General features: G+C 41.5%; 2 protein-coding genes across 31 annotated transcripts in view; one reads left to right on the top strand and one right to left on the bottom strand.

Moving 5' to 3' along the window:
* The window catches only part of for (cGMP-dependent protein kinase for), a 39,362-nt gene extending 36,554 nt beyond the window's left edge, over positions 1 to 2,808 (top strand). For all 12 annotated transcript variants that reach the window (XM_022789614.2, XM_086977703.1, XM_086977677.1 and 9 more), the window contains one exon: positions 79 to 2,808. In XM_022789614.2, the coding sequence (XP_022645349.1) occupies positions 79 to 479 (401 nt within the window). In that variant the 3' untranslated portion in view covers positions 480 to 2,808. The remainder of the gene's footprint in view (positions 1 to 78) is intronic.
* Positions 2,809 to 3,331: 523 nt separating this feature from the next.
* Positions 3,332 to 22,705, bottom strand: part of LOC111243631 (protein qui-1-like) — a 233,249-nt gene continuing 213,875 nt past the window's right edge. For all 19 annotated transcript variants that reach the window (XM_086977569.1, XM_086977526.1, XM_086977574.1 and 16 more), the window contains 6 exons: positions 14,636 to 14,826; positions 13,832 to 14,158; positions 13,067 to 13,298; positions 11,876 to 12,124; positions 9,783 to 9,943; positions 3,332 to 8,271 (listed from right to left, as the gene is read on the bottom strand). In XM_086977569.1, coding sequence (XP_086833695.1) covers positions 7,777 to 8,271; positions 9,783 to 9,943; positions 11,876 to 12,124; positions 13,067 to 13,298; positions 13,832 to 14,158; positions 14,636 to 14,826 — 1,655 coding nt within the window. In that variant the 3' untranslated portion in view covers positions 3,332 to 7,776. The remainder of the gene's footprint in view (positions 8,272 to 9,782; positions 9,944 to 11,875; positions 12,125 to 13,066; positions 13,299 to 13,831; positions 14,159 to 14,635; positions 14,827 to 22,705) is intronic.

Genomic DNA, 22,705 nt, shown 5'->3' on the forward strand with positions numbered 1-22,705 from the left:
TAAGATTTTTCAAGGCAGTACCAGTATACTGCTACATGCACGTCATTGATTTTTTTTTAAATCCGATTTACTTTTCAGCCGATTACTGGTCGCTGGGTGTGCTTATGTTTGAACTACTCACAGGCGCACCGCCTTTTACTGATTCGGAGTTCATGAAGACTTACAACATTATACTTAAGGGTATTGACGCAATTGAGTTCCCGCGCTGCATTTCACGTAACGCGCAGGCGCTCATCAAGAAACTTTGCCGTGACAATCCGAACGAACGGTTGGGCGTCGGTGGCGGGGGAATTTCTGACATCCAGAAACATAAATGGTTCGAAGGCTTCAACTGGGAAGGCCTAAAGACACGCACCTTGCAGGCTCCGTTGATTCCTCAAATACAACACATCACCGACACTCGAAATTTCGACTCATATCCACCCGATTCAGTTGGCCCACCGCCCGACGATGTCTCAGGGTGGGATGCCGATTTTTGAGGTGGCAGAGGTCGTGATTTGAAGTGTTATGTATTAAAAAAAATAACTACAGTGAAATGCTGAACTCGTGTCCGGAACTCTAAATAGAGTAACGTGCAATTATTATGGTGCTCGTATGATAGTGATAGTCAGCCCATCGCAGAGGGCGGTGCGGCCCAGTTCCTTCACCAACTCGAACACCTCGCTAAGAAGGGAAGAGATTATAGCGGGCTTAAATCTGGCAAGGTTACGAATGCAAAAGGATTAGCGCTCTCGCCTGCGTGTGGAACTTGGGTGTATTGCTTTTAGCAGTTGAGCGATATAAGACTCGTTTCGGTGTTTCGAGTTGGAGATGGAACGCAGTCCGACTGACGCATGATTCCCAAGTGCAGTGCTCATCAAAAGGCAGGCGAGTAACGAAGAAGGGAGTTTGAGACGCCTGAGTCTGTATGCTTCGGTTGATGGGGTTTTCAAAGGAATACAAAGCAGACATATTGCAATGAGCCGTCACGATGTTTGCTTCATAGTAGCGGCTATCTCTGGAAACATGCTGTTTGTCTGTTTTTCTTGCGATTCGGCTTTAGTGTTCACAGAAAAAAAAACCTAAGGAGCCTAGTCTTATAGTTCCAGCGTCAGGCGCTTTTTAGCCATTTAGGTATGGAATGGTCATTGGAGACTTAGAGAACAGAAACCTGAAGGACTGCTGAAGCCTTGTAAAACTGCTGTCTGCACGAAATTAACAGATATTGAGTAAAATAATCGATTGAATGTGTCTAGCCAGTTCAGCTGTGACCGCTTTTAAGGATACGATCGAGAACCGAGGAGATTAAGCAGCCGATTGGTATAAATGGCCGCAGACGGGACGGGATAAAAAAGCTTCAAGAGCGTGACAATACGAGAGGCAAAAACGAAAGCAAACGGGTTAACTAGCTACTTTAAGCGTTTTTAAAAATAAGATAGATATGAAAGTCAGACAAATGTGCAAGCCCACTAGTGGCTAATGCTTCTTACCTGAGCTGAGAGGACAACAGGCAAGAATTCGGCAGGTACAGCAAGTGTACGAGAGTTAACAGTCATAAATGAAAAAAGAACAGAGCTAACGATGCAGTGATATATAGCACATAATAGAAGATGGCTAGCATGTGCTAGGTGTCGAATATTGAAATTCAGAAAATTGATGCGGCCGAAAATAGTGGATTCGCGCGACACGGTAACTTGCTTATATGTAATAATAATTAGCTTTACTTATATATATATATATATATATATATATATATAAGTAAAATAGAAGGAAGCAGACAGACAAACAAACAAACAAACAAACGAACGAACGAGTACGTGGCCATATTCTCATTGTTATCAAGCATTCGTGCTTCTTATGATTGAGTTGTAACAAAGGAAAAACTGAATACCAGTGTTATGATTAAACCCGAAGATGAGGATAATGAAACGGTTGATGATATGCTTCACGATGACAGCATAAAATTGCTTCTCCCTCATCTCCTTAGTACGTGCACTAGAGAGAGATCTATTATTTCAATGTTTATATTTGAAGCTGTGAAACAGATTCATGTTCGACTACCTTAACAAGATTTCACACCAATCGTTATTGTTTAGTTTCTACTATTATTACGACTCATCTTGTTTTTAAGTGGACGAAAGATTGTGAGCGAGTGCTAGGAACTGGATTGAGAGATTAGAAACGGAGCTACCCGTTTAACTTACGCAAACACGGCAAAATGTAACGTAACACGCAAAAGCAACGAGATAACCTTGAAGAAGAGCCGTGTTCAGTTAAAAAAAAGGCGTTCAATTGCTTAATAGTATAATGGTGACATGAAAGCCGTGAATTCGTATGCACTCTGGTTTCTAGAACGAGTTATTATTATTATTATTATGAGAGAGTGAAGCCTAAACAAATCGTAAGAATGGTTTTGATCGTATGTCGATAGTTTTACGTCGAGTTCTACAGTAATAAAAAATTGTTATTAGTTCTAGCTTATCACTAGTATAAACACTAAGTGTTAATTGTGTGTGTGCGCGCGGCTCAAAAATGACATGGGTATAGCAGACCAAGCAACGAAGTGCCGATGTAAAAGCGGGAAAAAAGTGAAGAAAAAACAAAAATGACAATTGTTTGTATTCTACAAACTAGGACAATAGGACGTCACGACCACTCCAATTAAGAGAGAGGAGAGGGGATGAACAACAACAACAGGAAACCGTGGCAGCAGCCGCTTTTAAATGACTTTACAAACAGTGCAATTCAGGCCAACAACAATAGTTATCATTTTTATTGTCATAAAATCAAATTCGAATAAACAAAGAATTAAATATTACGTAAAAAGAATCACCTGTCCCTTTCTCTGCTTTATTTATATGATGTCTATATAATTTTCCATAGGTATCGGTATCTGTAAATTACTTAGTTAGCGAAGGACTGATAGATTTCAGATAAGTAAGCAAGCAAACTTTCAACGTTGTGTTTATCACTTTAAAACTCTTTAGTTGCTAGTAAACGCGTTCGAACTAATGCTCGTCGGGTAAACCTCCTGGCCTTAAAAATTATTATTATTATTAAAAAAAAGAAGTTGTTATATTCTGGTATGTATATGCAAAGGGGCCTTCTGAGTAAAGGGGCGTTTTGGATAAGTTGTCCGGCTTCAAATAACATGATGAATCCAGTCGGCTTTCGGCAGAGGACCAATAGATGCGCGACAGAAAAACAGATCCCGTAATCGGGCCAACAGGCAAATATTACCAGCGATGGTACATACGTAAAGAATTAGATATTATCATTCATGTTAATTTCTAAGCCTGTATCCTGTTCGATTTCCAGCTACAACTATTCAATAGAAAAATTAGCAGACTACTTCAACTTAATTGCGCATATTTTTATTGAACATTAACACATGTTAGTGGGTCTCAAATGGTCCGAGCAAGATTTTTTCTTTATTTTTCTCTTCTTTGAGTTCTATCGTTTGGTCTGAGTTGATTACGCCCAATTCTATCTTTCGTTTTGGCAAGTTCGTGCTCTAGCGACCGTTTCACCTTTCCGTTTTACTTAGGAGTTAGCTAGTGCGATACAGTTGTTTCGTCTTGCTCCCTCTATATATGCACAGAATTTTCACGCTGTTCTATGATCTATTTAAACTCTAGCTCTAGTGCCAGAAGAAGGGGCTGGCCAACAACTTTTACGCCCAGGCACAAATGTCCAAGGTGTTGTTATATTCTGACTAATAACTAAGGATGTCGGTGTCGTCGTTTGTTTGACTTCGCTAATAAACGCATTTCAGATTTCATTGTCCTCTTATCTCAAGTTCCGGTCGGCTGTCAGCTTGTACGATGTTCTTCTTACGGGTTTCTCTCATAGCTGCTTTTAGCAGCCGTACATTTTTTGAGCTGACGCCGACCATTTCAATATTTGCAAGCAAGCAAGCAAGCAAAAAGATGCGTCGCTTAGGGGGTCAATGAACGGCGGCGACGTACGTAACTGCTTGATCAAGCCATGTACTTAACTTATTGCGAAGTTCAGTATCGTATGTTCACGGTGACTCAGAAAAATTGAGAGTGACAGAAAAGCGGCTTTGAATGAAACGTTACGAATCAGCTCAAAACACTGAGCGATCTATCGTTTACTTTTAGCAGCTACGGTAATTCTTGTCGTGATTGCCCACTGTCCTAATCCTACAAATGATTTTCTACGCATTCGATATTACCAAATTACGTTTCGTGGTCATCGTTGCTACAGTTTCGCTAGGACTATTAGGAAACAAACTTTAGTAAAAGCGGACTATCGTTCACAAAGTCCGCGCCAGGCCCTACATCTTCTATTTCAGACAGAGACAGGACTTCACTTGTTTTCGTTAGGTTGTTCTCTTTTTCGCTCGTACTTTCCAGTGCCTTCTACTAAATAGGCCTGTAAGCGTAATGCCCGCAGCATCTCTACATATAGGTGTACGATTATGCATAAAGATACAGACTGTTTATTATTACTGTTTGTATTCTGGCTATTACACTAGTCGGCTGCCATTACGCCGTCGACACATTCTGGGTTTGGAATGAGCGGGTACTTGATTTGTATATTTGATCAATATGTGTGCGTTGGTGGTATATTTATCTGGCTTATGTCGGGCTTGTCATGTAAATCGTGAGGCAGGATCCGTAAAATCATCTTAGAATTATATAATAGTAACTATGATTTTTATTAACAAAAAAATACAACAAAAGATATAGCTAAAACAACGTTTGCTGATTAGCATTTTCGTGGGTAGCCGCCACAGCAGAACGACAAATAGCTATTAATGTGACGTTCAAACTGTTTTCGAAAACGTATTGTCCCGCATCGTTTCATGATGATTGGTATAATACTGTTACAGTACGATATAGCATTGCCTGTCGGCTTGTTTTCTGTGTGCCTCGCTTGTCTTTCCTACTCATAAATTAACAGGGGCAAATCTGCATCACTTTCCGCTGAAAAAACGACCCCCAGGCCTTAACCTATCTATCCCGCATTGCGGATCGGACTAGGATTGTCCGGTATAACACAGCACGCTTTTTTCTTTTTGCTTTATCCATACTGTGTATAGCTATATACGTGTGAACATAGCAATCTTATTGTGACTTTTGTTCGCATTGTTATTATCACTACTATTTATCGTTGTATTGTTGTGTGTCTGTTCACTTACTTTTGTTTTTTTTATCCATGTCAGCTGATTTTTTTTGTTCTAAAGTTATTGGATTTTTGCACTTTATTTTGATCTGAACGCTGATCAGTAGTATAATTGTCTAACTAACAGCTTAATACTTACGGATGACAATAAATTTCAATGTGTTTATTCATTTGGATACTAATACTATGTGCGGCGAAAATCGACATAAACGTTCCAGGAGTACTTACAGTTGAATTTTAAAAAAAGTTCACATTTCAAAAACGTAAAACAGGGTCAATCAATACTTTCATGTATCACACTCCAGTTCCGACAATGCGCCTATTACATAGCAAAGTTGGCTTTCAACTTAATTTTACTACACGTGACAAATTGAGGTCCACAGAAAAGTTAGGTCGGCTTATCAGCATCACTAGAGTCTCCAACATGAGATGCATCATTCGATGCCTGCTCTCGAATGCCCACATGCATGTTGGACGACGCGATTGAACGGGCTTCCGACACACTAATTCAAAATTTTCTCTTATTTTTCATCTGATACTCCAATAAGGTCCTTGTGCCCTTGTGTGTATCGCGAAAGCCTACGAAAATCGTTCCTGGCCCAGATACCAAAGCATAGTAATGCTTAGTCGCTACTGACTTGCAGCGGTGGACAGAGCCATCGATTGAAAACGTCCCCCAACTGTCTATTCGTAATATTGTTGATGCCATTGATTCTTAGTTTGAGCTGTTGTACGCTCGAGCTGAAGTCTATCTCACATGAGAATCTCGATAAACGGATGAGACGGACACAGTTCTCGCTCAAAATGCGGTTCAACCTCAAGTTCAAACGAACTCGACGGAGCTGATACGAGTTCGTTCAGTTTTCTTCTCATTGCCCATTTTCTTATTGTTATACGTAAATCACGTTTACCTAATTAATTTAGCCGCCATTTTGTTTAGGTGAACTGAAGTTCGGACTATTGATGGCTTCGTATGCGGTATTTGGGCCCAGTAATCCCCCATTGTCGAAGTTTGACTACGTCAGTAGTACTACGCATCCGACATGAATAATAACATAGCGTATTAGGGGGGGGGGGGGGGGGGTCTATTATTAGCAGCACACGACAACGAAGACCATTCATTCCTATTTGATGGACAGTTAGAAAGCCGCACTCGTCCATATCGTTATATACAATGTAATAGCTATATTCCTCTAGTTACAATATGTTGTTGTTGGTAACGTACACACTTATCGACGATAATATAATTGTATAGTAATCGATGAGACATAACAATAAGACTTCGTAAAATATCTGATATAATAGCAATTACCTCATGTTATTACATATTAGGCGCTCTGTCAGCGGCAGGACTCCAACAGTGCGTGTCTCTTAGTCGTTGCGGGCCCTATAATGGCCAACAAGCCAACGACAGCTCTTTTCAGTGAGTATTGAATTGAAACTTGCTTATTTGGTTACTGTTATCGTTGCTCCTGTCGACCGTGAAGTACGTTTAGGCCGCACTGACACACAGTCTACCATTACAATTACTGTCTATGATAAGTAATAGGAGAACAAACAATATCCATATCTAGCACGGGGTGTTGCCTACGTTACGTTACGTTAACGCAAACTCTGTTTGCGTTATGAATTATATCATAATTGCTGGCACTATTACCAAATAAGCACTTCGTCGATAATGAAAGGATTCGTTAGAGATGAGCGCATTCCACCCTCTACAGCGAGGACCTACCTGGTAGATCCTCGTTGTACAAACACACGCACACACACGTGTTATTTATTCGGTTTTTTATGTCGCTTTTTTGTCGGTCAGCAACGGACCGACACAAAGGGGACGATTGATAAAGTACTTGATGTCTACCTAAACAGAGTGGTAAATGTTTACATTTATGTGTTACGATTACTACATAGCATGTTTTCGATCTATCTCGCCACTCCATTACTGCTGTCCTCGATTTTTGTGTGTGTTGTTGACGTCATCGTGTAAGTTGTGTGTACTTTACATCTGACCTGCTCTTCGATCAGTTTCACCATAACCTATGCATAACTATTAACAGCGTGCTTAGATTGTTTTTATCGATCACACACAAACTCCGATGAAAAAGAAGTAACACCTGCGCTATAATCGAAGCCTGGGTTACTTCCGGTGGCAACAGAACCGCTGCGTATACCGGATTACGCCTTAAGACCGTTTGATTGTAATATAGCAATTTAGCTATATTCTACAGAAGACGATAATAGCGAAGGTCAGAACAGATGTCTATGGTCGTGACCCAACGGCTGCTCCATTTACAGAGTACTCCGACTCGTGGCGTCCTATTATTGAGAAGGCTGCTTGTCATGGCGTGCACAGGAAGTTAGTGTTAAGGAATCAGTAATTCGGCAGAATCGGCTTCTGGATATAGGGTATATTGCACTCGTTCTCTGCTGCTTCTTTTTTTTTTTCGTTATCTTGTCATTATCGCCCGATCGAGTTTAACGGTATGCGTGCGGTAACGTATTATATATATATATATATATTACTACAGATGAATATTATGTATATTGTTATTATTATTACTTATGGCGCTTATTGTTAACATCGAATACTTCCAGGATACTTAGGACACCAGTTAATATTGCTATTGCTGTAGTTTTTAGAGTTTGTTACATCAGCACGCACACACTCGAATCGTAGACGGACACAGTGGAGTGTTCCCCGCCGCCCTCTCGAATGCTTTCTTTGATGCATGATGCGGCACTATTTTTGTCCTCCTGGCTGTCGCCACGTGCAAGGTAAGACCGCGATGTCGGTTTGTATAGCTCGGCTTTTTTATCGGCCAGTTCTGCTGTGACCTTTGTAGCCACCGGCGATATGAGTGGCGGGGGAGTCTGTTGGCTAAACTCCGGAAAGCAGGCAAACATTGACTGCTGTTTCTTGAGAATCTTGTGTTTGGGCAACATTTTTGGCTTCATTGCTTCTTGCGAACCTTGAGCTCGAAGGGCGGGCGGACCCGGCGTCCGGGGACCGCCGTTCCATGCACCCGCTAGATGGAGTTGTTCCCGACTGCCGAAGGGCGAAGCGCAATTTCGCCTTAGTTCTTCTAATGGGCTTGTGCTACTTCCAACTAGATGACTGATACCGCCCTCGTGTTGTGATGTCTGAAATTGTCGCCGACACAAATCAGTAGGAGATAAACGACCGATTATATCGTTTTAAAAAGCATGAATTTTTGGGCAAATACGATTGAAGTAATCAATAGTTAAGCAGTCTGGTTCGTAAAAACAAAGTCATAGTTTTCCACTTTCCTCACTTATTTTGTACTTTTTGTATGCTGTCCGATAATGTTTTGCGCTCTGTCAGTGTACCGTAACGGTGTTGTGTTATGAGTATTATCTCAATCTGAACTTTTCAAAGAAAGATGTTTCTTCTAAAAAAAGGTGCATTTGCGACACTTTATACACGATGCATTTTGTCGAGGTTAAGATACTGCCGAATTATCTCGAAACATTTGCTTTGTACACGATAACAATGCTATCGCTAAAAAGACTGTTTAAAAACGGTTCGTCAAGCTTGAAAGCATTGTCGGGTACCTAAAGGATGGCGTCTGCTCTCGCTGACTTTCTAAGTTTGATCACCAGCATCCGAAAGCGCTTTTGAAGGCAGACGATTAACAAGCAACTCGAAAATTGGCTAACAGTGCCATACCCAAGACCATCATTAACCACTTCAAATCCTTTGGATTTACACAGAACCTTGGAGCTTAGATACGTTTCAAAATCTCAAAGCCCACCAAGGAATTACGGCGTTACGCTACATCTCATATCGGCCGATATAGGGCGTCACACGGCCAGAATGACCCATCTTTGCCCAGAATTCTAACCGGCGATGAGAAGTGGTGTCTGTACGTTAACACGAACCAAACTTAAGACGAGGCTTAGGGTGCAACTAGATCTTCAAATAAAGAAGTTGGTCTTTGTGTAGGACTGACCCACTGGAAATTTTTGCCTAAGAATCAGATAATTAATTAATCGACATGTCCGTTTAGTCTACATATATACAGTCACTTATGTATTTTCTGCTAATCTTAGGGACACGTTCTAGTCAAGACTTAAACCCTAGAGTTTTGTCTCGGACATAGGCCCGTAACATAAGGCCCGGACATAAGGCCACCCAACCTTCTGTCTGTCTGTCTGTCTAATGGAATGCTTAATGGCGATTCCGGAAGTAAAAACTCGAAACATACAGGTACACCCAGTCAATTAGGCTATTCGAGAGAAAAAGCCTGGCAAACTTATCCTGCTCAATGACGACGCAAGGCCACACTTGGTAGACATAGTCGACTCTACCTTTTGCATTTCGAGTGGATATTCTGTTACATCTTCCATATTTCCCGGAGACTCACGAATTTTCACCTCTTCTGTTCACTGGGAAATTAACCTTCCTTGTAAAAAGCGTAGAAACTTTTCTCCAGCCTAATAAATACTATTCGTATAATATTACGATAATTAGTGTTACGATACAAATTGAAACGCCGTTTATTTGTTTAAGGATAGTAGTCGCCCTGCCGTAGGTTATTCGTTACAAAACGCACATAGGATGAGAACCAACCTCTCACCTCTTGGCCTGAGTTCTATCCCTTCCAAATCGTCAGTAGGAAGTAATGATTTACCTGTGAAGTAATGTTTTGCTGCTGTTGTAGTTTGTTGATATTTAGGAGTGCGGACGATCGGTGATGATCCCAGTAGAGAGAGTCGAAGGACTGCTCTCTCTTGAGCTCTCCTCGCAAGAGCGTCCTTTTCGGCACGACACCTCGCATTGTCACGCCTAAACCTGCGCGTAATAATTTATGGCCAGAAAATCAGTTTCATGTTTGCGAAGGAAATCGGCAGTGAAACAATGGACCAATCAAATTTCTGTAGTAAAATTAATAAGGGGCCAAAAAATCTCGAAGCTATGGTCAGCGATCCCTGAGCCAAGCTCTGGAACACTGTTTATTATTTGTTTATAAATGTAAAAAAGTGCTCATTAAAGCTAAATCGCTATTTATTTCTTTCTTTCCGGTATAAGCAGTTTCCATCAGCGCTTACCCGGTAGCGCTCATATATATATAAGCGGCTTTAAAGGAGGTAGCCTGAAACAAAGCTTAATCTACATTTTACTTTGTCCCCTTCTTTTTTTCATGTGTAGTACATTAACCAGATGAGCAGATATTACAGCTACGATTTGTAGTAACTATTAAGACACTATAAAGTCTAACTATGGTGTATCAGTCAGCAATCGCTTTATTCAACTTGAACCAGCTACTCGTAATACTTCTGATCCAGACTTAAATATTGAAGTTAACGCGCTACAAAGAAAATGAGACCCCTCCAACTCGTGTGAACTAAGTCTGTCAACGCCGCGTGTGTGGCATATGGGGTTCTTCGATGCAGAGGCCGTGTTATATACATAAGCTATACGATGGATTTGGGTCTTCTTGCCTGAAAGCCTTTCATATGCCACGTCAAAATGGCTAACATATATATAGCCTTGACATTGCGAACAGTTCAGTGATAAACAACAGTATTCATAGTATGACCTTAAACATTATTAAACCTGTATATTACGTTATAAGTTTTCGTTAGCAGTTGTTTTCAGATTTAGTAAGTTGCTGTTTTTATCGTTCCTATGGACGTGTCTTCTTTCGGAAAAATATATCTGATGGTTGTCATCCAGTCACGTATTTGCTTCGCGGCGAATAAGGTATGAATGCCGCACAACAATTGGCAGTGGGACCGCTGAAGGGAGGTCTGATATCGTTAACGAAGACAGTAGCTGTTGTACTTGCCTGTTGTCTTCAGAAACTGCGTTTAGTGACCGATCCTGCGGTCCCGGAAGCTTTGAACCGCTCCAAATGCCTAAAACAAGTCCTAAAAGAAAGTAGATCCATAGACATTGCATCCCAGCGGCCGACATCGGTAGCTCCTGTGGCGTGTCCGGGTCTATTCCCGCCTCAGCCAACTGTCAAATAAGTTTATCGACCGTTCGCTCAAATTACCACCACCACTATCAGCAAGCGAGCTACCCAACGCTGATGCGTGTCCCAACAAAGAGATCGGACGGATAGAGCCCAACTGTCCTCAGTGTCATTTCCTAGCAACGTCTAGCCGCTGCTACCGCTAGACAGTTCTGTGGGCTGGAGCCCACGTTGGAGCAGCAAGCAGTAGTTGTGTTGATGATGCTAATACTATGCAGAGTAGGGTGGCGCGAGAGCCTTCTACGAGTGCTAGGTAATGCGGAAAAGAGGAAAAGGAACCGGGGTGGATCGAGAAGCGTCTAAACATAGTAATGCCCCAAGGGACTTCTTTATAGATGAGCGCAAGATTGATGATCTGCCGCATATCTGTGCATTAGTACTGGATACGAAGAAACGGCGAGGACAAATGAGAGCACAAAGACCGTTCCAGCAGCTAAAGGCAGATCGATCAAGAGGAAAAAATAGCGTTTGAACGTTTGAGCTTCTTGAGATACTGTGCATATGCACATTATGCACAGTAGATATTATTGTCAAGCGCATAACAAACACGGTTCTAGTCGAGAAGGGTGTACTCTACTCACGATAAATTTGTCTCTCGTATAGCGCATAAAAGCTGTGAATTAATGCAAGACCTTCGCTTGTGTCCTGACACGGCTTTACTAAAATCTTATATACGTTGTCTGTTTCTTTTTGTTTTTGCAACTACGTTACTGTAAGAGCAGCTGAAGGCAGCAAGTTGAACCAACCCAGTTTGTCCTCGTGGTAGTTAGTCAGTTGCTGTTGGCTAAACGCGTTGAAGGTTTCGAGTGAAAGGCCCTGCGCTGGGTTATTGAGTAGGCGCAGCAGGGGCACGCAGCTACTGGACGCTAGCTGGACAACAATGTTGCTGCAATGTAAAGAGGTGGCCACTCGTAACGTTGATACGTGCAGGTCGAATGATGCTACTCTATGCCCGTTCGTTGTGTTCCACAGCTGTACCGTGTTATCTTCTGAACCTAAGTCGAACAAGCAAACATTTTCTTGATTAGCAAATAAAATCGGAAACAAGTCGAACGTAGCATGCCAACTTATGGGACAAAGGTGTTGTTCTGTCAACGAACGGATCCTGAGTTCACGACCCAGCTGAGCCTCCCCGTCCCTCGAGTAAGGTCCTTGAAATATTGTCGAAATATTATTTTAGTATTCTCTCTGACAGACACGATCGTCGTTCTTTGGGGCTGTACTCGTTTGATTACTAGTCTATGGTTAGTTCGGCAGCCATAATGTACTACTGGCTTTATATATCGTAGCTAGCTGACTTGTGATACAGCATGTGGCGATTGACTCTTAGGCCAGACGAATATTGGTGGTTTAGCATTAGATAGAAGCTTTTACAAGAGTTAGATAACCGTCTAAAGCTATATTTAATAATCTAAATACCAGGCATATTGAACTTTATAGGGAATAGACAGGGTTAAGGATGCATACTGTGTAAAAAAAATATGACGACAAGATTCTCACTAGTCATAAAGAAACACCAACTGGAATTTAATTTTAATCCCGATTAACAGCTGATACATAATAATAACAATAGTAATAATAATAATAACATGTTTCGTTTTTGCTTTATGTTTTTCTATTGCTAGAACATAAACGTACATTTTCTCTTAGACGTTTTTGTTCACTATTGTATCTCACCTTGTGTGAATAACTTAGCTTGGCTCGCAAGCTTCTAAAAAGCTTTCAACTATGAAGCTTGGCAAGAACCTATTTTACGCTATGCATACAAACATGTGCAGGTAGATGAAGAGCTGAGAGCCGGGTAAACAGGCTACTAAGTAAATCTATAATCGATATCTTAGCGATTTAATGTCCGTGTGCCAGACGACAAGGATAATATCGTCCTTGCATGACCCTTGAAAAATATATGCAGTATGCGGTTACTTTTCTGTACTTACAGGATATAACAACGCTAGTGTCCAGAGTAAGTTTGACGTCCTTAATAGCATCGGTATGACCGCGGAGAATAAAGTTATCTGTCCCAGTGGTCATGTCCCACACAATCAGATTACAGTCGAGCGAACCAGATACGGCCATCGTGTTACTGAGTGGCGCGACGGCCACGCAATTAACCGGCGCTTCGTGTCCTACTAAAACTTGGGTAATCTTTGTCGTCGCCACTTCCCATACCTGGGTTCATAAACGAAGAAGACAATAGACAGAACGAACAGACAATAGGATAAGTCTGTCGCGCGAGACGCGTTATTATCTTGATTTTATTCGCGATATTTCGTTATTCGTGTACAAAATGAAAAAAGAAACATTGCAAACGTTTGTTGGATTTACAGTAGTTAAGAAAAGAAATTGACAAATGTTAGAATGCCATATAAACATTTTGTTAATAAGAATGAACTGTTTCATAGATTCTCCCGAATTAAAATTTCGCCCTGTGCAACAGACTCTTTAGAACTCTCTACATCAGGGATAGTTCTACACAATTTCATGCAGTTATTATTGGTAACAGTATTTGAACTGTTATATTCCGGTTGTTCTTAGTCTTTCATTAACCGCAAGGCTTAATTTATCAGAGTTCCGATTCGTTCTATTCTATCTTCAGGTATTTCAGGTCAAATTTGAAACTAAAAATTTTGTCTATTTTCCCCATATATAGGTCCATTAGAGAGCAGTGGCTGTACGATCTATGCAGACTAATACATGTATACCTTGAGCGACTTGTCCTGCGAGCCTGTGACGAGGACCTTTCCATCAAATGTCACTGTATAGCATAGGATGACATCGCTATGGCCAACAGTCTTCTCATGGTCGACGTCATGAAGTGGCCAGTACTTTACCTGTTGGTCGTTCTTGCCACCGATAGAGAAAACGATATTGTGGTGCAGCGTCACTTGGTTGAAAGGTTTCTTATTATACGAAGTTAGAGTGCTGCCAGAGTCGGCCTGCCATACCTTGTGCACGCCTGATGCATCCACAGACAGTATGCGGCGACTATCCGCTGTAATGCTCACGCTCACTATTTTACTATGGTGCTCCTGCATCGGCCAACGAAACGACGAAATATTAGAGGATAAAATCGATTGAGTATTCCGTGTTGGCGTTAATAACACGGAATACTATAGCGTTGTGCGGTTCGCTATAGTGTGTGACACATAAACACGCTACAACGGTAGTCTATAGTAAAAGGAACTCAACCGGGCTAAAAAGAAAAGATCATCTTATCTAAAATATCTACTTTCATTTCAGAAATATTGTGGGCTCAATATTGTTAAGATATCATGCTCGTGATATTCACTGCATTTCTTTAGTGGTAAATACTAGCGGTAGACAAGATCATCGTATCTGCGTGCTGAATACTGCGTATACATAAGGAAGATTTGATCTTTGAAGCTTCATGTTAATGTTATTTGCGTTACTGTTAAGGTTACTATCGTGACTGCGGTATAGCTTACTTAGTTGATCATTTAAGGTCGACATATTACTTTATTATGAAAAAACCTTCTCGAATGTACCTTGAAGCTGCACACGGGTAGTCCAAGCGAAAGAGCCCACACATTGCAGATTCCATCTTCGGACGCTGACACAACAAAAAGCCCATGGTGCGCGAACTGTAAAACTGTGACGGGAGATGTGTGACCCTCAAGATCCTGTGAGGGTTCGCCTGTGCTCAGAGCCCACAATTTTAATAGGCCGCCTTTTGAACCTATTGAAAAAAAAAGAAAGCAAGACAAGGTAGCTAGCGTTGAGCGAGAAAAAAAAACTACTGAACATTTGTATACCATCATGGAAATGCTGTGACGCGGCATGACAGAGCAAGGCAGCGACCCAGCATAGTAAAAGTAACACGTCACGCCATAAGGACAAGAGCTTCCTCTATATAAATAGAGAATTATAGGGAACTTCCTAATTTGTTCATAAGATTTAATCAAATTCACAATATTTGCTAACGTTTCTGTAGGTTGTTACGAGTGGCAATGGTATCGGTTAGAGCTCAATAAGATGAATCGAAGTTTTAAAAATTCGTTTAGGCTAAAACAGAAATGGCCTACATTTGAGAGAGTCTTTGTTTAGTCGTAACTTCATAAATCTTGACTGGTTTCCGGGTTTGCTCACTTCTCAATTAGATAACGATCATGGAACGACCTTACGACGGATAGACATTGAAAGACGTTCTGTAAAGGTTACGATTTTAATTACGCCTGATTTCGCAGCATACGCGTAGTAATGTTGAATAACAAAAGCATTTGCAATGCCTGATGTCGGCTTATACACTCCCGCCTGTGTGTATCCAGCCTTGATAGTGAACTTATTCGAAGCTTTCTGTTTTTCCGGTGTCCGATGGGGGGCGAGGGCACCAGCCATTCAGTAAATTAACTAGCTACGCTGACTAGCTACGCTCAATACGTTGTGGGTCCAATGGCTAGGGAATAAGCTGTTCCGCTGACCATACCGCAATGACAGTGGTAATACACGATGAAAAGATCATTGTTATTAAAGAAGGCCGCACTTCGTCTACGTTCGGCGTGTGAACGACTCCTCCCAGGAAGCTCACAGTGACGATATAATATTAGCGATAGCCTAATTAGATTCAGCAAAGCGAACATGGGGTAATGGACAGCCAGTCCGATATGGTGTCGCATTCATTCACGTTCAAGTGGCTGTCTAACATCGTTTGATTAGAACAGTTGGACTTAGTATGATTACTCCGAAATGCATAATGTCATTTATACATTGTCTGTGTGTGACATAAAAGGTAGGACTGATTTATTCATATTTGTCTTACGCGTTTAGTCTGCCGACCGATTTCCTCCACCATCCTCGGCAGTCCGTTCGACGTGATGAAGCCTCCCCCGCCGTTATCGAGTCATCATAAATTCGATATAACTGCGGTGAACGAGATCCCGCAACTTCTGTCAAGTATCCGTTCTGCAAGAAGCGGCGTTCTTAACATGTGCGGGGGACAGAGCAGGGGGTCCCAATTATCTTCGTGATGAGGCATGAGCTTTTTAGTGGCTCGTAACCAGTTTGTTTGCATGTGCCGTTTTTCTCTGCGCATTTGTCTCTGATAAATCCGTACGTGCTGAGGTCATTGGTTCAACGGAAGAAGAGGTGCTTACAGCTTGAGCGGGGAGTGAGGCTTAAGAACAATTATAGTGAAGTATTATAGTAGGTGAGGCCTTGATTCGCTAGGTGTGAGAGAAAGAGAGAGAGAAACAGGGGCGTTTAGTGCAAAAGCAGCCACTATCAGTTGCTTTATAGGCCACCTACTGTTCTGCTGCTTTTTGCTACCCGGAATAAACGAGACTCGAGCTCTATAAGGAAGTAAAGGCGTAGCTGACAGCTGTTCAGCTCTACTGTTGCGGCGCCATCTGTCACGAGCCAGCATCGGACTTTGTATTGTAGTGTGTGCTATTATTAAATATAACGGTTTAGGAGGATGCGGCATTATCGGAGCCCGCTTTTGTTTCAGTTTGTTTTTTTCGCAGCTTTCAGACGACGTCTTTCTCCTTTCGTTCTATTTGTGTATTACACAATGGCACTACGCTATACGGTGACTACCAATTCACAAAAACAATTGGTCACTTCGTAGAGGGAAGTAGTAAGACCACGAAGGGAAGATGTACGTATGCATGCACGACATATGTATAAAACAATGAATACTGTATAATAAAACAGTTTGTCATCACCTTGGCTGTGCATGCTTATCTAGCAGAAAATAGGCAATCTGTCACAGAGAATAGCAAATATTGAAATTTCTGAAACGGTCAGAATGCAGCTCCATGGCTTCACCGGCATCAACACTGACGCGTTGTATTGCTCACACGTTTGATATAGTGAACGGGGTGCAGAATTTCGGATTGTTGTTGCAGCGTTATTCTGACCCATAACGCTATACGACGAGTGTCACTCGACCTCGCCTGAGGGCTGTGAGCACCCCTTGCAACTAGCATCTTAATATGCATATATATTTGTCACGTTTATCAATCAGGGAGTAACATCCTATCATATTGATGATATCTAAAATGATTCGTAGCAATAAAAAAAACTCCACAAGCTGTTTTTTACGGTTATGTTGCATAACAATGATGATATAATGTTGTGCAAATTTTACATCATGCTGCCAGCAACGCTTTATGCTGTGAGGTAGTAATGAATTTTCTTGCCATAGATACATATTGCACCAGTCGTCGCAGCCCTATACTGAATATATGTGCAATATATACATACGTAAAAAAAGAACGCTAACAAGATCAATTTTTATGTATAGGTTATACGTTACTACAAGTCAGTGCTCAGTCAAATATCCTTAAATAAACTTAATCAAAAGGCTTTAACGTTTGAGGTCAACTGCGCAGCAATAAGGCGGGGTATTTTTCAAACGGTTTTAACCTCTGAAAACGGCATTATTCCACTTGACGCTAGTGCCCTGCGTAGAGATAAAAACATCGGAAAGCGTTTTTATGTTGCTGACAAACGATGCAAGCATTAGTACTTTATAGTATTGCCCCTTGCAGGGACCACTGCCGGTACTCATTACAGCATGTCTCTGGTATGTTTTTTGCCTTCCTAACTCTAAGTGGACTTTTTCATGGATCTCTGAACCATGTGTTATTCTTTCTCCTTCCCGAACCCGTGAATTTATGGCGTTCCCGGACGAGACTTAGGCAACACCTGAATATCATTGGCGCAGGTAGCCTAAAGAGATACTCCGAGCTATGCGGCAAGGTGACTTATTGTACCTAAAGATTGAATCGCCACCAAAAAACCATTCCCGTACCCGAGACAATGTCTAGCTATCGATAACTATAGAATATTCCTAATACTCTAGCGTTCCCTGTGCGAAATATCTCATACCAGTGACTTTGCCGAAAATCATGGACCAAATCTCGGCCTTTGGTGAATGTTCGACTTTCGCAGAATTTGGAAGATCGTCTGAAGACAAGATGGACATTTCTTTCAAGGCCTTTAAAATGAGATTCATTTGAAAAGCGGACCTTTTCCTTATTTTTGACAGTCCTATTTTTTTATTTCGTTCGCTCAGTGAAGATGGCCTCGTTTCATTCGGAGATTCAACCGAGGTTTCTTGACAAGTCTATTGTCGTCGAACTCAGTCTGTTTCACTTGGCGACGAAGCGTGATATTCGATGCAGCAAGTTCACCATTTCCTAATCATTACACGAAATGAACTTATCGTTTTAAAATTTGTAAATAACCACACGGTCCTCCGCTTCGTAAACTTTTTTTTGGTTTTTATTAGCGATTCTATACGACGTTCCCCCAGCCTTTGAGCAATATTAGCAACCAAACGCATGCTAGGAAACACGAAAAAATATTTCAGAACTTCCACGTTGTGTACATTTGTTTTTATGAAGCTGTCTCCTAATCAGTGTTTTCTGGTCCACAACGACATGTGCGTCTCTTCCCAGTTCCACGGTTGACGCAACATCACCAAAAAAAAGATTTGCGCCAGATCTGAACGCTGATCGGCCAACGTCGACAATATGCGTTTCAAGTGCTGAGATAGAACGCGCCGGCTAGGTACTGAATAGTCCGCTGAAAACTGGATACAACTGCAGTACTTGCGATCGCTGGGACACGATATGCCAGTTTAACATTGTCAATATCTTGATCGACATATAGATGTACTAGTGAAAAAAAAAAAAACAACGCCGCTTTGATAAACATAAAAACTATTTGAAAATAGCCTATCCGCCAGCTTTGAAGTCGTATGATTGAGCACCGACTACGGCTTTTTGCATAAATGTGTGTATGGGGAAGGAGGTTAGCGCTATTATGTATGTTGCCCTTAGGATGTTTATAATGCTTTGCAATTCGAAGATATAAAAACTACATTCAGAGAAGGCTGAATTGCATAGGTAACCGTTTTAGTTGAACACCTTTCACAAGCAAGCTGAACATTTTCTAAAAGAATTATACTCATGCGGCTCAGGTAATCGGTCTCTGGCTTTCTGATCACGCCGTTAACTGGTCATCTTGGTAAGTCATAGATAGAGCAAGACGATGCTGGAAAATTGTGCATTTTGGCAGGACAGTAAATTGTTTCATTATTACAGGAACCGATCCTGATCATGCAGACGCAGATTCGTATCGAGAATATATGCAGATAAACGTGCTAAGAATACCAAGTTTATAACAAAACTCTCAACTTTTCGGGAAGTTTCAGAGACATACTTTGGTAGAACTTGGGCAGTTTTCGTTTATAACGTTACGATAAGGTAGTCGTTGTTTTTTTTGAAGATAACACGCTATCGAGCTGTGCCATAACGAACCCAAAACGACGAGACTCGGTTAACAGTCGCATAGACGACTTTTCCTAACCTGCGCCCCCTGACGTAGCAAACGACGCCGGGCCAGGCATAGTGATTTCCATCTTGATGCCAGATAAATTGGCTTCAAGTAGTTCCCCGCACCTCACCGGGGCCGAGAGCTGAGCTGGCGTTGTAACTGACCTTATGGCTAGCGGTTGACAGTTTGATATGGAGTAGAGGGACAGCAAGTATTGGTAGTAATCTCTCGCTCTGCCTGGGCAAAGCCAATTACGATGGGAAGTTGCTACCTTGTGCCAACCTAATTAGCCTCGTCTCACTCCCTAAATTACAGCAGTAAGCATTGCTCACTGAAAAATTGCTCGCTGGAAGCGCTTATTGGATGCTCCAACCATATCAACGGCAGTTTAATGCCTGCTCAGGACAATAGTCTGAAAACTTTGTACGAGTTTCTGCTTTTTATGGGATAATCAGTCATGGATAGTTATCCGGACCACTTATATCTTGGGCTATATATCTGCTAAATACGATTATAGACATTGCAAATTCGCTTTTTCGTTTGGAGAATATGGAAATCCATTCATTTTTATGTCCTTGTGGATACTCGCAGGCCGCTGCCTATCATTGAAAATAACTGAATCGGCGGTTTAAATTAATTCAAGGCTAGTTGATGTATTCGAGAGGCGTAAAAAGTCAGGCCCACTGGAAATATACTAGAACGAGTTAACTTGCACAGGAAATTCTGGGGCTGGCTTGGGACAGCCTGATATTTAAGCGAATAGACGGGTCCTATGGATATGCTAAAGTTCTAGTTCGATTGTTATCGATGCGAACAAATAAATCCAAATCTATTTTATCAAGCAAAAAAACTACTGTATATTCTACAGATCTGCAGGTTCCGATAGCGAACTCATCGCGCTCTAACTTGAGTGCCTTTTTATGATTCAGCTGATTCTAACCTAACAAATGCATGATCGCAATGATAGATCGTTTTGTCTAAGCGCGTACACAGTTCGGGTACACGTATTTTTCGTACATCAATATTTTTGTTAGGTGACCTCTTTGTTGGGATGTTGTCTTCAAGTGACGCTAGCAAGCACAACACAGTTAGAACTGGGGCTGGAAAATACGTGTGCATATGAAAGTATAAAGGCTTTTCCTTTTACTTAACGGCTAAACTGTGAATGTTACTGTTCATCGTTTAAAGAAGCAGAAAGGCTCCTTTCAAGCAGTACCCGTCTCATCAGGTCGCAGGAAAAAGTGGCAAAGCTTTTTTCTGCCTGCGAACTGGCCTAAATTGTTCCTTCCGTACGAATGTATCTCAATTATGTAAACAAACTGCATTACTATACTCGCTTCGGATCGTTCAGTCTACGATGATGGAGATAGACATTCAAAACGAGACGCCGCCGAGGAAATACAAAACTGCTTATAAGGTCTTTTTTCCCTTCGATCCTTCCATTTTCCCCAACACCATTATCAGTAAGGCCCTGCTTGGGCTAATAGCTTCGTGAAATAACGTCTGATCGGTTTTTTCCTCTGCGCTCTCAAAACGTTCGAAACCGGACAATATATATACCGCCACATACGCTGGATTTGCTAGTGTTTGTCGGGTGACGTATGTCTTAATGGTCAATGCTCGTGCGAGTTGAGTAAGTATTCATCCCTTTAATTTCAAGGTAACACCTAACTTACCTCATCCTCGTGATCATGATGACTATAATAATAATGTTTATTACTATTATTCTTCCAAAATAGCTATTTTAACACATTTTCTGATTCGCACAGTATTTCTGTACCATAACATCGTAATGCAAGGAAAAGACGATAACTGATCGAACGGAAAAGATCTCATATTTACGTATAGGAAAAGTGGATATGGGTAAAACATATTTTCAAGTACGACGAATAAAACAAGCTGTGACAAACAAGTGCTATTTCACATAGTAAAAAACAAAGATAAATCTGGATTTTTATCAGGTGAAACCACCTGATACTTTACCATCTGCTCAGCAGCAGCCACCGGCAATGGATGACAGAATCGTTAATGTAGTGAGTTGGAGATACTCCATTCTCCGTTATGATGCTTATGACATATAGGGAGAGGCTTCCAAGACAAATCTCACTTATGGGTATAGAGAAGTATTTTGAGCAGTAGGGTGCTTTGCCACTGCCGCTGTTCCTGTCCTGTGTGCATCGTCTGAAATATTGCCTTTCTCCCATAAAGGCGAGAATTTTGTTACAGCAGCTGTTTTCTTTTGCATTACATTTTGCCCTCTCGCTCCCCTTCGTACCTTCCTGATAATACATATACCAATATCTATCAAACATAAAATTTCATAATTAAAAAATATGTTCTTATTTTCATAGCTATTTGTACTATTGTCGAATCTTCAAATGCAGAAGACACTCGCCCAGTATCTCTACGTCAGCTTATTAGGACGATTCTGTGTGAAGAGTGTGTGTGCGTCAATCTCTATTTTCTTTCACCTATTCCCTCTTTATCTTCCTTTTGTCCTCAGCTTTTCCCAGCGGCTATAATCGGCGGCTCGTTGGCTGTTGCAGCCGTACTGTAGTAGCCGCGACATTTGTCGCATCTGTCATCTCCTCTTCCGCTATGTCCTTTACCTCCATGCCCCAAGTCCAAGACCATTTCCGTCACCCTCTCCACAGTCCTCCTAAACTTCCTGAAAAGACATTCATCCTTAAGCGAATTTCTGTGTCGTTCAAGGCCACTGTCCCTTCCACACAGGCCACAGGCGGTTCACTTGGGGGCACGATATTGGTGGAAGCAGCAGCTCTAGTAGCCGATATAGCAGTTGCAATAGCTGCAGAAATAGCAATAGCAGAAGTATAGACGAGCGAATTCCTTTATACACATACATATGTTAAACTGCATTGCGGGTTTGTTCATAACTTATTATCTTATATATCTCATAATTATTATATATCCACATATTATTATTACTATTATCTGCCCGTCATTTGCTCTTTCGTTTCCGCTGGACAGCATCCACATAGATACTGTAGATTGCTATAGTTGTTACTGTTGATGAAGTTACTATTGCCCAGCTTTACGTAATTCGCAAGATCTCCCTCGTCAAATCAAATGATGATGATGGTGATAACGGGGATAACAATGATAAGGACAGAAAATATGGCAAGGACGATGGACTCCTTCTCGCCGGATATCTCTCGCTTCTCTAGATCAGTAAGGAGAAGCAGAGACTCTCCCATAGACAGCTACCGTTGTTTCGTATCATAGGATTGCGACAAGGCGAACCAAACACCGAA

This window comes from Varroa destructor, unplaced genomic scaffold (genome assembly GCF_002443255.2).
Source record: "Varroa destructor unplaced genomic scaffold, Vdes_3.0 BEIS01000001.1, whole genome shotgun sequence".
In the NCBI taxonomy this organism is placed as follows: domain Eukaryota; kingdom Metazoa; phylum Arthropoda; class Arachnida; order Mesostigmata; family Varroidae; genus Varroa; species Varroa destructor.